Source organism: Bidens hawaiensis, unplaced genomic scaffold (assembly GCF_021521415.1).
Source record: "Bidens hawaiensis isolate Kalapana, Puna unplaced genomic scaffold, B.hawaiensis_p1.1 tig00022929_1, whole genome shotgun sequence".
In the NCBI taxonomy this organism is placed as follows: Eukaryota; Viridiplantae; Streptophyta; class Magnoliopsida; order Asterales; family Asteraceae; genus Bidens; species Bidens hawaiensis.
The window spans coordinates 114,653-131,476 of NW_027493591.1; the positions used below are offsets into that span (position 1 = coordinate 114,653).

The following is a 16,824-nucleotide window of genomic DNA, read 5'->3' on the forward strand; positions in this document are numbered from 1 at the left end:
AACAAGGGTGTAATCTGATCGGGATCAACTCTAAGATTCATAGACTGCCAGTGCTCACAATTGAGCTCACAAACAAGACAAACTGTGCATGTGCAAACAAAAGAGAAAATCATAAACGATAGTTCTCCCGTGTTCATCTAATGGTACCATGAAAACTGCGGAATAGACCGACAAGACGGTTAATGATCCACACATACAAATAAACAGCCAAGTCTACGTCCTCAACACATGGGATACTGCGCGACTAAAGTTCATAAACAGTTTAAGACTCTAAGTTTGTATGAACACATGAACATCCCAAAACATTAAAATAAAAAGGGATTAGGTACGAGATTACTCACTTGATAAACGATGCGGTGTAAGATAAAGCAAGAACCGAACAAGCAAGTTAACCTATAAGTAAAGATTATTGTTTTAACGATCTGTTTTAAGTCTTGATTATAAGTTAGCATAATTAATAAGTAAATTATTATATATAATATATATTACCGGAAAAGTAGGGTAGAACAGGGAGGAAGACGGAGGCAAGAGAGGAGGGAGGCGGCTGAAGAACAGCGGCAGAGAGCAAAAGGGAGGAAGAGAATAAGTGTAGTGTGTGAAGTGTTAAGAAAATAGTACTATATATAGGCAAACCCTAGGGGACACAAACCCTAGAAAAGATCTCCAAAAGTAAAAGAAAAGATATCAACAGTAAAAAGTTCTGAAAAGTAAAGATATCAAAAGATATGGTAGCAGGGAAAAAGAGAAAAAGGCTGACAGGATTCAGAAAAAGGCATGGGAGAGGACAGATAAAGTTACTGGTCAAGCATGGCAAAAGCAGATTCTCAAAAGATTATGTCAGTCACTTTTTCTGTCAACCAATGGGGTTGGTGCGCATGCTGCGCCGAAAGTAACTTTTCAGACATAAAGCAGATTAGGTCAACAGCACAAAAGATAAGACAACACAAAAGCAAACGGCTAGATTAAACAGAAGAAAACTCAAAGGGTTTAGCGCGAGGAGGCTCGAGCGCGAAGGCAGACACAGAAGGTCAAGAGAGCGCGAGCGCGAAGGCAGACAGAACCAACCTTAACGCGTCGCGGAAAGAACTACATTTCTAAGCGCGCCGCGGGAAGAATCACATTTCTTAGCGCGCCGCGGGAGGAACTAAAATTCCTAGCGTGCCGCGGGAAGAACTATAATTCTTCGCGCGTCGAGGGATGAACTACGATTCTTAGCGCGCTGCGAGAAGAACTACAAATCCTTAGCGCGTCGCGGGAAGAACTACCGTTCTTAGCGCGCTGCGAGAAGAATTACAATTCTTAGCGCGCTGCGAGAAGAGTTCGTCTCGCGTATCGCTGAAACAGGTGGTCTTCATGCAGGATTCCTTGTAAGGGGTCTGGCGCGTGGAGCTGCGCAGACAACCTTAGGCGGGAAGGAACAAAGGACAAGCAAAGAGTTAGAAGAAAAGAGGGAAACAAGGCGTAAGTGTGGGACGGCGACAAGAGGGAAAAGAAGGCGGAAAGAGAGAAGGAGAGGGACGGGACGGCGGAAAGAAAGAGAGAGAAAGAGGCGGGAAGGAAAATATATATATTATTATTAAAAGTAAAATATAAGTATAAATATATATTAAATCATAAAGAAAGAGATCGGATCGGAGAAACGGGTACCTGGGTCGGGTCGGATCGGGTCAGATGTCACAGTAGGCAAGCGATTAATAAGATAAGCGGCGGTGGTGAATGCAGAAGGCCAAAATTTAAGAGGCATTTTGGCATGTGATAAGAGAGTTAAGCCGGTTTCAACGATATGACAATGTCGACGTTCGGCATAACCATTATGTTCGGGTGTATGGGGTGGGGATGTAAGATGTGAGATGCCACATGATGCGAGGTGGGAAGTAAGCTTAATATATTCACCACCATTATCCAAGAATAATTGCTTGATTTTGCATTGGAAATAATTTTCTACAAGATTTTGAAAATTAATGAATGTATTGAGAGAATCGGATTTCTTTCTAAGAGGGTAAATCCATATGTATTTAGTATAGTGATCAACGAAGATTATGTAATATTTATAACCATCATATGAGATAACCGGTGATGACCATACGTCCGAAAATAAAAGTTGAAGTGGTGCATTGGAAGAAATTGAAGAAGAAAAAAAGGAAGCTTATGGCTTTTGTTTATGCCACACGAATTACATGATTTATTAAAAATAGAAATAGACGGAACAATAGTAGATAAATGTTGTAACACTTGTGCATGCGGATGTCCAAGACGATGATGCCACAAGGATGGTTTATTTTGTTGAACATAAAAAACATGAGGCGGTGATTTTAGACGATGCTCATAGATTCCATGTTCAGTTGTTCCTTGGAGGAGGGGGAGCCGGGTTTGACAGTCCTGGATAACAAAATTGAGAGAGAAAAACTGAATTAGTATATTGTTATCGACACATAATCGCGAAATAGAGATAATATTACGGGAGATGGACGGAACACATAAAACATTATGTAAAATTAAGGATACGGTGTCAAAATGAAGTGTTAAAGAGCCTACATGAGTAATATTAAGAGACGAACCATCACCGATGATGAGTTCTTGGGTATCATCATATGGGGCATGAAGGGATAATGCATTAAGATCATTGGTTATATGGTGAGAAGCGCCACTGTCGAAGAGCCATGGGCGGGTGTCAGTAGTATTTGCGTTTGGAACCTGCAACATATTGGCTTGTGGAGAATTATTTTGGGTTCCTTTGGGAAAAGAAGGCAGGCTAATTTGAGGGTACTGTTTCTTGAAAGCAAAACAAGAAGTTAGTGAATGGCCTTTGGCAAAACAAAATTGACATTTTCCTAAAAATGGGCGGTTTTGAGAGGCTATTTGTTGAGTAGCCGGGGGTTTTGAGGGTGTGGGTAGTAAACCTGGGTCTTGTGAAGTGTTGCGGGTGTACCAAGGTTTGTGTGTGTGGCGAGTATTTGTTGCAAAAGCGGTTGTAGGTTGGTGGAGAATGGGAGTAGTAGGTTGTTTTTAGGCTAATATTAATTCCTGGTTAATGAGTTTTTCATGAAGTTCATGAAACGAGATGGGTGTATCACGGCCATGAACGGAATCAATGACAGATTTGTAGGAATTCGGGTCTAGCCCGTTGAGGACTACATCAGCAACATCTTTTGGATCAGGTTGTTTACCAAGAATGGACAGTTCATCATATATGGAATAAACCGATTGCATGAAATCAGTTATGGTTGGTTTGGGGCTTTGGTAGATTGCTTTAATCTGTATTGGAGTTGTTTGATATGACCACGATAGGTGGAGGCATAGGTTTCAGAGAGGATTTTCCAAGCCTCAAGTGATGTTTTGGCATTTGTGATTAATGGGACAAGAGAGGGATTAAGTTTCCATCTTTGTCAACTGAGGGTTTGGGTGCTGGAAGTGTACCATCTATGTATTTGAATAAATCAAGACCGTAGAGGAGGGATTCAAGCTGTGTTTTCCAACTTAAGTAATTTGTGTCAGTGACTTTAAGGGAGGGAGGCAAGGTAACAATTGTGAGAGATGAGGGGGTGTTGAGGGGAATGGTTCCAATGGTTGAAGAGAAAACAAAATTGTCGGTGGTCATGGCTGCCAAAAAAAATCGCTGGAGAAGATGAGTTATAATGAGCGGCTGCTGTGTTTTGGAAGGAAGATAGGGTTCCTGGCTGATACCATATGAAGATATACAACCGAATTTAGTGTTAATAGGGCCAATTCTACAAGTTTACTAGAGAAATTGGGGTTGTGGAAACCGAAGAACGATTTTAAAGTTCAATAGATACTCTTGAATCATGATGGCGACTGGAGCGGCTTGTCAACTTTCAAAATCTCACAGATTATATATAAGTGAATCACAATCCATATTCTTCCCCTTTTCTTGGTTCTTCGTCAATTAGTGGGGTAGGATGGTGAACAATGGTGAATCTTGGACTAAGGCATCGGGGGGGGGGGGGGGGGGAGCTCAAAATGTATACAAAATTTCACAAACGAGGGGGGCCAGACTCCAATTTCTGACCGAAAAAAGGCTAAACTTACACTACGCATAAAAATTTTCGGTCGAAAATGGGTAAATTTACACTACTACACAAAAAAACAGGGGGGTCGGGGCCACCCCGAGTCTCAATGAAGCTTCGCCAATGATGGTGAATCTGACAAGTTGTTTATGTTTATGTGTGTTTCAAAAGACAAAGTACCATATTGATTGTGTGCCTAACATAGTTTTATTTAAGCGGGCAAAATCAAAGACAAAAGTTCATATGTTAAGGATCTCATTCACAATGAAATTGTGTGATTGTGTCACCATCCAGGATTTCAAAGGGAAAGATCTATGGTGTTGGTAAGTTGGTTCTTAAATAAAAGTTTGTATTGGTCATTTCAATTGTACTTGTATTATTATGCTATTTATTTCACTACCAGTACCAAAGTGGTGTCGTAGGACAACGTACAAAGCAACTTTATATTTGTAACTTTTATTTGATTATGTATGACAATATTGTAAATTTTATTTTATCTTTTGTTTATATTGTGAAGTGAATTCCTGTCACATCATACGGAGTAAAAGTAAAATGTTATTTAGACAAAGTTACATAAACATATTAGCTTGCATGTTTCATTATGCTTTAAAATACTCTGGTTATATTTATATTTCATTTTTGTTAAACGTCTAACCTTATTAGTTTTTAAGTTATACCAGCGTCCAGGGCCTGTAACTAACATGTGTTATCTAAATATATAAAATTCTATAGTAATTGTAAAAAGAGATAAATATATATTACTAGTTTGATCATCCTGTGTTATGGAAGTTTATTTAAGTTTTTGTTTTTAATCATTTTGCTATTTTATGATGACTTATTTTATTTTTTAACGTAGTTTGTTTTAATTTAATACATATATATTAGTTTGTTATTATAGTTTTTTGCGTTTGGGTATTTTCAAATGAGATGTGTAAGTTTTTTAGATTTTTAACGAATAAAAATACACAAACACGAACATGTTGATTTTTTTAAATGAACAAACATGAACACACATATTTGTCTAATGAAAAAGGGGACACTGATGTAGTTGACGATGACGGGTAGTATCGGAAGTTAACCGGCGATGGAGATGCTAGACCAGCAATGGAGAACATGTAAAGAAGATAATTTAAATTAGGGTTTGAGGATGAAAGTAGTTACCAATAAATAAGATCTTATAACACATTTGAGAGTTATTAGGGTTTGGTAAGACCCATAACCTGGTGGAAATTATTCTTTGATGATTAAGGGGTTATTTCACAAATAAATGAGATGTTATAACCCATTTAAGGGTTATTCGGGTTTGGTGAGACCCATGACCCGCGAAAATTATTGTTTGATTATGAAAGAGTTTCACAAATAAATGAGATGTTATAACCCATTTAAAGACTATATGGGTTTGGTAAGACTCATACCCGCGATTTCGGGTTAAATGCATAAGAAGCCTCCATTTAAAAATCAAACAATCTGGTGGCTCTAGAAAATGGGGGGACAACCTGAGAGCGACACGTAGGATTTCATGGTAGACAATTATATAGATAGTTAGATTATAATACAGAAATACGCAAGTGTTAGTCATACTCTATATAAAAAAAATTGTACATAGACATATTTTGTAAAGTTTAAAAAATAATATATCAACTTTGAATTTTTAAGATTTATTTTAATCATGCCCATTGTTAAAGAAACAAATGGTGAACGTTTTAGCAAGGCCAATTTTTGAAAAGGTTTCAAAATAGAAAGTATTTCACGTTATAAGAATTTACAACTCATTATGGCAAAATCATATTTATTCATGTTTGGCAAAACTAGCTGATAGCTGTAGCTGGAAGCTGCTAGCTGGTGACTAGAAGTTGTAGCTGGTAGCTGTTAGCTGTAACTTTTTAGAAATATTTAGGTGTTTGGTAGAGTAGCTGAAGCTTTTAATAAAACTAGTTGGGTGCTCGCCCGGTGCACTGTTTTTACCCGAAACCTATTCTGACTTGACCCTTTCCACTCAAAATCATACCAACATGAGCCGAACTAAATTAGCCATTTTTTGCATCGACTCATTCCGACCCTAATTTGGTCTTACACATGACCCGGCCTTGCCTGACTCGACTTGTTGTCGATCCTAACCAATATTCACATAATATGTTAATTTTTTAAAGTTAAATAAGTATAACAATATGATACTTAAATTAAAGAGAATAAAATGTTCGTTTTAATGATGCAATTTTTTTTAAAAAAATATTAACATGCGAAAAAGTTATGGTGTTTTAAAAAGTCATAGGGGTAGTTGGTTTTGAATATGAGTTAAATATGTAATTATTATATGAATTAACAAAAAATTATGAAAGTTCAAGTACCAAAATTGTAAAATTTGAAATACCAAAAGCTTGTAATTGGAGCTTTTAGCTTCAAGTTTGTTCTCCTAACCTAAAAGCTTCCAGCTAGGCAGCTACTTTAACCAAACAAGACTTTTCAATAAATATGAGTTTGTTATTAAAAGCTTGTAGCTTAAAGTTCTTAAAAGCTCTTTGCCAATATGAGACGATTGTTGATATTAGTCGTTAATAATATGTAAAATAAATAACACTATCACGTGTTTTAGATATTTTTGTCTAAACTTTGAACTACATTTTACATACTAATTAACATTACATATACTACGGTGATTATAATGTCATCTAAAGCACTTTAGTTAGTTGGATTACTTAGCATGGAAAAGAAATGATGATAAACATTGTTACTAGCTATGAAGTGTGAAGTACACCCTTTTACAAAACTATGTTTCCTTCTTGCACTTCAAACCAGCGGTTCAACAAGGCTACTAATCCTAAATGACAACTAATCATTCGTGACAACTGATCATCCATAGCAACTTAACTACTGATTGAAATTGTAAATCAACACCAACTTGCCAGTGATACTTGGGGTGACCGTGGATTTTCTGACATTTATAACTATCAAGACATCAAGTATTGATGGTCATAACCGATAATTTTTGCAAAAAGTTGTAATGTTTCATTGACTTGGTTCCCCACCTACAATGGGCGATTTTTTTTTCTCATGTATGAGCTCTTGGCTTCTTTTGAATTATTCGATTAAAGATTTGAAATGCCGTCAGTTTGCTTTAATCTAAAAGTGATTAATACACGATTCTAATGAGTTATATTGAAATTTAAATCTACAAAACATACAAACTATTTTGTTTTATAGTATAAGTAATACTATATAAGGATGGAACATAAAACAATAGGTAGACAACTAACAAGATATCTCATCGGATCCATATCTTATCAAGATTGGAAAGTTGATAACTCATAAACAGAACAATGCACATTGTTGAGAATCTCTCCATAATATTCACACAAACCCCACATGTCTCTCATAAAGATATCAACATCATGCTTGAGAGGAAAAAGAGACACATTCCACTTTCACCCCTTCTAAAATATACTCCATCCGTCCCAATTTAAATGTCCTAGTTTGACTTTTCAAGTCTTTCTTTTACAATTTTGACCGTAAATATTTTTGTTCGTGTCATATAATTCTTGATGAAAATTATATGAATGGATTGAGTTTTAAATGTATTTTACATTGATATAATTTTCATCAAGTATTATATGACAAGAACAAAAATATTTACGGTCAAAGTTGCAAAAGAAAGACTTGAAAAGTCAAAATAGGACATTTAAATTGAGACGGAGGGAGTATCAATTATTGAATAAAGTTATTTATAGTACAATTAGTAGAGCAATCGTTATAAGCATATATATTTATATGAAAATATATACTTTTAGACAAGAGTTTAGGTTTGTAGTTATGAAATACTTGTGTAAATTCTTTATATCCATTTTATGTTTGCGTATCACCTTTTGACGTCTTGATTATACATATCTGACCTACTTAAAAGAAAGATACGTGTAAATAAAGTAAATACACAAAAATATACACATCTAACCTACTTGTAAAACAAGGTTACATGTGTATTAGTAGTTAAATTGTTGATATCAAAAGAGCAGTGTTATAGTGACACCATGTTGACTTTCTCTAGGATATATCACTAGTTTGAATCTCGTTTGTGACAAAATGTCGTATGTGAACCAGATGTTTGATCACAGTCGGTCTTTAGGTGGTAGGCTTACACTATATATAATTGATAGCGGGTTGGGTTTTGTTGGTCGTTCTAAAAAACGTTAAAACTATTGATAGATAAAGCGTCTTACCTGGATTATCATTTTTTTATATTTATAGATTATCTTCATATTTTGTAAGATAATATACAATAAAACCAAAAATATCCTCGCTATAAAATATAAAATGACTACAATTTGCTTTCTACTTACGGACTATTTGGGATAGCTTCTCTTTGAAACTTATAAGGTTACTAGACTTGTTTTTTTCTTTCTAAAAAAAGATAAATAAGCTTATTCTAAGGTGAAACCAAGAAAATACTAATTCAAACCTGACCGGTATTTTTCAATAAAAACAAGTTAAGTTATACACATTGTATACTAAGCATATTATAAACATTTGTGGGGTTTGATGAGAAAAATATATGCAGTTTCCACCGTTTGAAGATTTTCACTTTTCTTGGTGGGAGACAAAAAATAACTTATAATTACGTTATGGACATATGACCCTTTGTACTAAATTGCTGCAGCAGCTAAAGACGCTCCACACGTGCAGCCAATAATTCAATAACAATAATAATAATAATAATAATAATAATAATAATAATAATAATAATAATGCTATTATGTTAAAAAGGTTTTTATCTTTGGAGCAACAGTAACAATTTTTTATCTTTGTATTAATATATAAGCTGTTTGATAACCTCTTAACAGTCATTAGGAGGTTACCTCTTAATAACTCATAACCTCTTAGTGGTTAAGAGGTAACATTAAGTCTGAATGGTTAAGATGCTACCTCTTAATGCTTACCTTTTAACAATTTTTTACTTTCATTTTTATCTATATATAACCATTAAGAGACTTAAGGCTATTCCCTTAATACTTTATACACTTGTTAAATTGTGTGTATGTATATGTCACATATGTTTTGAGGCCTAAACCTTGTTTTAAAATATATTTTACGTTAAGGACTTTAACTCTGTACGGGTTTAGACTTTTATTTTTGTTATTTAACATATATTACGAGTCGTATATTTTAAGTTTTATGGAAAGCTGGAATATATGTTAGGTGCGCGACATAAAGGGGCAAGGTAGTACCACAATCCGAACGTGCTTTGATCGTCCTTTGTCTAGATATACTTGTCACCTTTTGCTCTAGTTATGATACTTTAGAATCTGATTGGAACCATTCTTATGCTTAATTAAATCAAATATGTGATAATTTATATTTGGTTTTAGAAACTATATATTTTCAAGTAACCATTCAAAATTGTAACACACCTTATTTAACCTTACTAGCTCGAATTTATCTAGAACACTTAAATGTTGTGATTGAGCATAACTCTTTAACTTAAATGGTTTGCCAACTCCGTGCGTGATTGCAACATAGTTGAATTGTGCATTCTCTGTTATTCCTTACGTCCTCCTTTCTTAATGTTCTTTAATCATATGTTTTTCAGACAATTTGTTTATAAATTATGAAGGCTTTAGAATGAATATATATGAATGTATCAATATTTATATATTTCATATTGTCAAAACTTAAAAAAAAAATGTGTACTTCATTATAAATCATCACACACCAACAATTAACAAAAATAACCAACGAAAATAAGAAAATGAAAGGGTGGCAGATGATATATACCTTTTTAAAATAATATTAGATATTAATTTTAAAAAATACATCAGTTTAAACTATATTTAACCATTGGCATGCATCAACATTTGTGTACAGTAAAACATTAGTTTGAAACTTGAAAGTTTAACCACCTATTTTGTTTTATTAATGGCGAATTTTTTTTAATCCTTGTTTGTTGGACTAAAACCTAAGACCTCCAATTCTTAAATCCAGATGTTTAAAGACTTTATTTTTGTTAATGAACCACCGTCCCATTGATAACGGAAGCTAGTTTGAAAGTTTAACCATGTATTAGGGGATATATTTTGTAAATATTAATTTTTTTTATCTATATTTAAAAACATCTTTCAAGGTGCCAGAAGTGTGAAAAAGATCTACACTAAAACCTTACTTTTCATTTTTGCTAATGTAAAAACTGAGATTGACCAAGTCAAGATGGTACAACAACTACTACAAGATGTACAACTTGGACTTATGTCATGATTCCGACACCGGTGTCGGTGGGTTTGACTGTGGGGGCGCAGCGACGGAAGTGCTGACTTATGGTTATTGACCCACTTGTACATTGTGCATTGGGAGTTGTACACACCGAGAATATTATTATTATAATAATTGTGTGTGCCAGTGTGTGTCACATGCATGTTGTTATATGTAGGAGGCTAGGAGCCTTGGTTTGTTTGTCTATAAATATTATTATGATTTACACATAAAGTCATAAGTGTTATTGGGCGGTTGGAGATGGGTGAGTTCATACCCTTGGTGGTGGTGAAGTTTAAAGAAGAGGTGGTGGTGGAGGATATTATTAAAGGCTTGGAGAAGCTTGTTTCTGATGTTGAGCTTGTCAAATCCTTTGTTTGGTAAGTTTAATAATATTCTAATGCATGAGGCACACACTTTTATATCATTTTGGTTTGGATTCAATAGAAATGTTATGCTTTCAAGTTACCAAATGGTGAAATATGAATATATGATAAGTAATACATGTTGTGTAAAATACTATATGATTATTTGTAGTACTAGCTCTAGCAAAAGATTTAAGGTACGTTTGGTTTACAGATGAGGATGAAGGGTGTTTTTGTATTATATTGGGTATTTAAAACTAAAGTTGTTAATTATTATTATTTTTATGAAGACATTCGGGGTTTATAAAACTTGTTATGGTTAAGTTAGTGTTGCATAATACGTTAGGCGCTAGTCTAGCAGTGGGATTGGGATTAACATATTTAAATTTATATGTAAATTTTCAAATATATGACATGTATTGACCTGATTTTGTATATAAAATTTTCAAGTTTGATCGATTTTGATTAAATAACGATTAATCGGCGACATAGATTGTTACAACCATGACTACTTATTAGTGCCCTCACTAATCTTGAAAGTTGGTGGAGTTATGTGACTTGTTATGTTTTATTACTAACCCATTGAGTAAAAGTTAACGGTGATATAAGCCACAAGGACCACAAGTCCACAATACATGTACTGAACCATACATGTAATTTCTAAACCCCTGGGGGACCATAGATGCAATAGAAGCAAACAACACGTACTGTTCATGCAATTACCTTATAAATTTAAGTACTCAATCAACTTCAAAAAATCAGTTATTTTTTTTATTTCAGAAAAATGTTCATTAATTTATTCTTTTGAACATAGTGTTATAACATTATAGTATTTAATATCTATGTGATGTATATATATTTTTTAAATTTAGTTATAACGTGATCCAGCTTTTGAGTTTGGTTCGACTGTTTATAGTGCTGCCAAGATCATCAATTACACACGTGTTGTCTGATTTTTTATAAGTAAATAATTTAAAATAACTAGCAAATCTTTTAATATATTAATGGGTTGATGATCTAGGATCCCTTGTTTGTTTAAACACTCCAAACGAATTTTGACCGGTCAACTCTTTGACTCGAATTTAATAAGATACAATCGTAATATTACACATTATTGCATAAATATTAGTTTGTTGATATTAGCATTTGATGTGACAGGGAACTGATATTGAAAGCATGGAGATGCTAAGACAAGGGTTCACTCATGCTTTGATGATGACATTTGGCTCCAAAGATGATTTCAATGCTTTCCAAGCCCACCCGAACCATCTTGAATTCTCGGCAACATTCTCAACCGCGATTGGAAAGATCGTTCTTCTTGATTTCCCGGCTGTCGTAGTTAAGCCTCCAATCGCTTGATGTTTGGGCGCACAAGTATTTGTTACATGAAGAAATTAAGAAAGTTATAATCATTCTAGAGATGTTTTCAAGAGATTTGATGATTGTATGAGGAACTTATGTATTTTTTTTTCTAATAAACATTGCTAGCTTGATTTATGATAATTTACTATTCATTGCACAAGGTATTAGTTATTAAGATGGCGTTTGAATTCGTGTTTTAAATTGATTAAATGACATTGATAATGACAATTTTTTTGAACGTTCAACAAACATAGAACGTCTAGGTGCTTTGAATGGGGTGACCCAATGGCTAAAAACCACCACCTAGCTAGCACAACCCAGCGGTACGAAACTCTTAAGCGCCTCCAAGTTATCGCCAGTTTCGAGAAAATTTCACCCGCCCAAAGACTCACTGGTGGTAAAACCCAGTAACCCTCAGGATCGAATTGAAGATCACAAAGATCTCAGTCTTCCTTCATTGAGCCACCCATATCCCTCAAAATGTTGTAAGTGACTCACCAACTATTCGTAGTTGACCCGTTTTCTCACATGCTTTTCAGGTACAATTAAGATGAAGTGATTGCTTATGTGCTAAGTGCTTGATGTGTGTAAGATTTGCGTGTGGGATGTTAGGATACATTATAATAAATAGAATTATGTATCGTATTGTATGATGTGTGTATCACCTAGACGGTAATGAAATACGAGATAATGTAATTTGAAGTATATTAATGTATTCAGTTTTCTTTATAAACAATGTGGTTGATATCAGAGGTGTCTGTGGCGCCCCGGTTACGTTTCCGCTGCGGTTACGGGGTGTTACAGAACTTGGTATCAGAGCCATTGGTTATAAAGAATTAGGATGTCTTTAAAAGATACCTAAAATATAACCAGTAGCTCAAGTATTATAGGATCTGAATATCAACTAATAATTTATAGTGACGAGATCTGGATGAACTTTGATGGACAAGTGAGTTATTATGGTCCGGAACATAATAACAGACTTGTCTGCACGAGGGAATTCAGGGGAAGTCACGGGGTACATTAATAGGTAAAAATGGCAACATATGTGTAAAGTATATAATATTATTTATGCGTGCTAATGTGTATATATATATGTACGTATCTTGTGGGTACATGTATTGAGAAATAGGACCCGGATAAGGAACCGGGGGATGAAATAATAAAAGTACCAAGGATGCTGAAATTTCTAGAGCATCGGTTGATGATAAGTCTGACTTATCGGGCCATAGTTATGATAGTACCAAATTAGATCTCCCGTTTGACATTAACCAGAAATATCTAGTAACCGTCACTCCCAATCAAAATTGATAAATCCCTTACCCTACCAACACCGGTACCGTATATCCTAATAATCCCCTATGTTCACCCGAACCGCCGACCCTCACGTACGGACGGACCTGTACCTGAACCCATTCTTATTCCATTAAGGTAAAAAAAAAATAAAAAAAAAATAAAATAATAATAATAATAATAATAATAATAAATTTGATAATAAATGAGCAGATAAAAATAATATATAGAAATATATATATGTATTTCTCACTCTCAAACATATGAGTCATACTACCTCCAGATCGAGAATCACCGATTTTAGCGAACCTAGAACGCCTGAGGACATTGACTGAGCAAGTGATAGAGTGTCCCATAATAGTAATTGATGATATTTGAAGGCAACATGGGTTGCGCGATTACCTTGAACCGTGCAACTCCCTATGTTATCCTTACATCCGGTAGATGCCTATACCCATGTATACTCGAATAGAATGATTACCCATACACAAAGAGGTGTTGGAATCATTATAGCATAATTGGTTGTTCGTTCGTAGGTGGTATACCGTGTATGCCGGATATACAAATTGACACGGATATTATAACTCCGTGGTACGTAATCGTTTGGTGCTCACGGTAAGCATGTATCGGTTATGCTGACATGCAGAAGGATATTGAAATCAAGCATATTAAACATTAATCTTTGTTGAGAAAGATCTATATGTCAGTTGGTGACAAGGGTTATGAAACATATTGAAACGTTAACCGACGTCAGGTTAAGTCCATATGTTATTATATTTGTGGGACATATATACTAGATACTGGTATGTGTAGTATGTATGATAATATTTGGTGTGTATGTGTACCTGCTGTTATGATTGAGCTGGTAACGAGCTATACTGTGAGATTAGTATTGATTACTGCGTACGGGATGAGTACGGCAGAATGACATAAAAAGAGTAACTCCAATGATGGAGATTGATATGATTCAGTTGATTGCTCAAAGATAGCAGATGATAATACCGAATGACGTATCATAGATCACTGCTAGTGTTGATGCAAATGTGATCGCAGAATAATGGATCGAGCAATCACATGAATAGGAATATTTCAATTCTTAGTGGTATTACTAAGAGTGATAATGTCCCACCGAATACTATTATGACTACAAGTATTAGTTATAAACTAAACATGAATAGTAGTCGTAATGAATTAGATCCGGTATGAAGGATATGTTTGTTGGTTGTGTTAATGAAATTATTAATAGTTTACTGATGGTAAAGGGAGAAATAGATTAGCGAGTGGATAGAAAAGATCGAAGTGGTTAAGGATATTGGTAAGAGTCTAGAACATTGTGTAGTGAAATATGCTACAGATATGTTGGTAGATTATGTTGTATCGTGATGGAACACGATGGTACAAAATTATAGTTAGAAAATTATTACTCAGATGATATGGTCAGAATTTAAAATTCTTGTGCTGATCACTTAGAACACGCTAATCGTTTGAAGGAATTGTCATGTCTGGTAACATGGCTAATTACTCCTGAAACTAAGCGAAGTGAGCGCTATATTGGGGACTAACTCCATCGATAAGGAGTATAGTCAATCCTGTAAAATATACAACCTTTGGAAGGGTTGTGTCACAAGCCAGCATTGATATATTCGACTCTATGGGAAGCGGAATGGAAGGACGTTAGGTGAGACGTCGAGTGTTAAAGAAGAGATATGATAAAGGTATAGTGCAAGATAGGTTTTTGAATAAGTAGGTATGTCCTACAACCCAGAATTATACTAAGACTAGTTCTGGTGTGAAAACATGAACCGCATGAAGGGTCCTTCCCTAAATGTGGAAAATATGGTTATCGGCAGGAAATAGAATGCCGAGTGATAGTAGGCCACAGGTATGGTAAAGATGGACATAATGCCCCAATTGTAGAACCAATTGAAGCCTTGTGAACCGGCAACCCCAACCCATTCGTGTACAACCACTCCGAACCCAACAACTTCAATAACAATCCATCCAAAGAAACCAAATTATGCCAAACAGTTGTACTTGCTATGAATGTGGCAGTACAGAACGTTTCAAGAGAAATTGCCCAAAGTTGAACCAAGGTGTCGTTGGAAGACGAACCTCATGACAAGCATCAACCTCTGATCAAGCAAGGAGCTGTGTTTTTGTGAGTAATTCGAATAAAGCACGTCATGATCCAAAGGTGGTATTAAATATGTTGTAGTTTTAAATCAATAGGCTTCAGTGATACTTTTACGGTCGTCGATAGAAGTTAGTTCCTATTGACCTCCTATCATCTGGAAAGATACCGATTAGTGAAACTATAGAACCCTATACTGTAGAATCGCTAACGGTAAATCCCTAATGGTTAACTAAATTGTTCGGAATTGTCCTATTATTCTGAACGATTAACCTTTCCTTATTGACCTACGACCAGTAAAGTTAGGAAGTTTTGACGTAATAGTTAACATGGATTGGCTAACTCAACATGAAGCTGAAATCAAATATGAAAAGAAGATGATTAGAAGATCTCTTTCGGACGATGAAGCGATTAGATACAGAGAAAAGTATTTAAAAGAAAACATATAGAAGATGTTTTGGTTTTACGTAAATATCCTGAAGTTTTCCCAGAAGAACTTCCTGGATTACCGCCAACCCGACAGGTCGAATTCAGAATCGATTTAATACCTCAAGCTGGCCCTGTTGCTAAAGTATCTTACCGACTTGCACCAACCGAAATGCAAGAATTATTGGATAAGGTTTTATACGACCTAGTTAGTCACCATGGGGTGCACCAGTGTTATTTGGGAAATGAAGGGCGGAAGTGTTAGGATATGTATTGATTAGGGAGGATTGAATAAAGTGACGATCAAGAATAGGTATTCACTTCTTCGAAGTAAATGATCTGTTTAACCAACCGCAAGGGGCGATTTATTTTTAGAAAATTGATCTTAGATATAGTTATCACTAAATGAAAAAAAAAATTCAAGAGGAGGACGTTGCAACAACAGCGTTTCGGACACGCTACGGCCATTACGAGTTCTTAGTTATGCCTTTCGGGCTAACAAATGCGCCGGCAGTGTTCATGGACCTCATGAATTAAGTCTGTAAACCCTACCTCGACAAATTCGTCATCGTGTTTATTGACGATATTTTGATCTACTCGAAAAGTAAAGAAGAGCACGAGCAACACTTAAGAATAATTTTAGAGCTTCTGAATCAGGAGAAGTTGTATGCAAAATTCTCCAAGTGTAACTTCTGGTTACAAGAAGTGCAATTCCTCGGTCACGTTGTAAACCACCAAGGAATACACGTTGATCCGAGTAAGGTTGAAGTAATTAAGAATTGGCAAGCGCCTAAATCGCCAAAGGAAATCCGCCAATTCTTAGGCTTAGCTGGATATTATCGTCGATTTATAGAGAACTTTCCAGCATCGCCCAACCTTTAACTCTCCTGACTCAAAAGAATCGAAAGTATGAATGGGAAAAAGAGCAGGAAACGGCGTTTCAAACGTTAAAGCAAAAATTGCGCCAAGCGCCGATTTTAAGTCTCCC

The 16,824-nt window shown here is 35.2% G+C and overlaps 1 protein-coding gene across 1 annotated transcript; it reads left to right on the forward strand.

Annotated features, from left to right (window-relative positions):
* Nucleotides 1–10,239: 10,239 nt before the first annotated feature.
* Nucleotides 10,240–11,983, forward strand: LOC143566640 (stress-response A/B barrel domain-containing protein At5g22580-like). Its single transcript, XM_077053284.1, has 4 exons — nt 10,240–10,327; nt 10,495–10,639; nt 10,797–10,821; nt 11,783–11,983. Exons 1-4 carry the CDS (start codon nt 10,240–10,242, stop codon nt 11,981–11,983), a joined length of 459 nt encoding a protein of 152 aa, XP_076909399.1.
* Nucleotides 11,984–16,824: the final 4,841 nt, after the last annotated feature.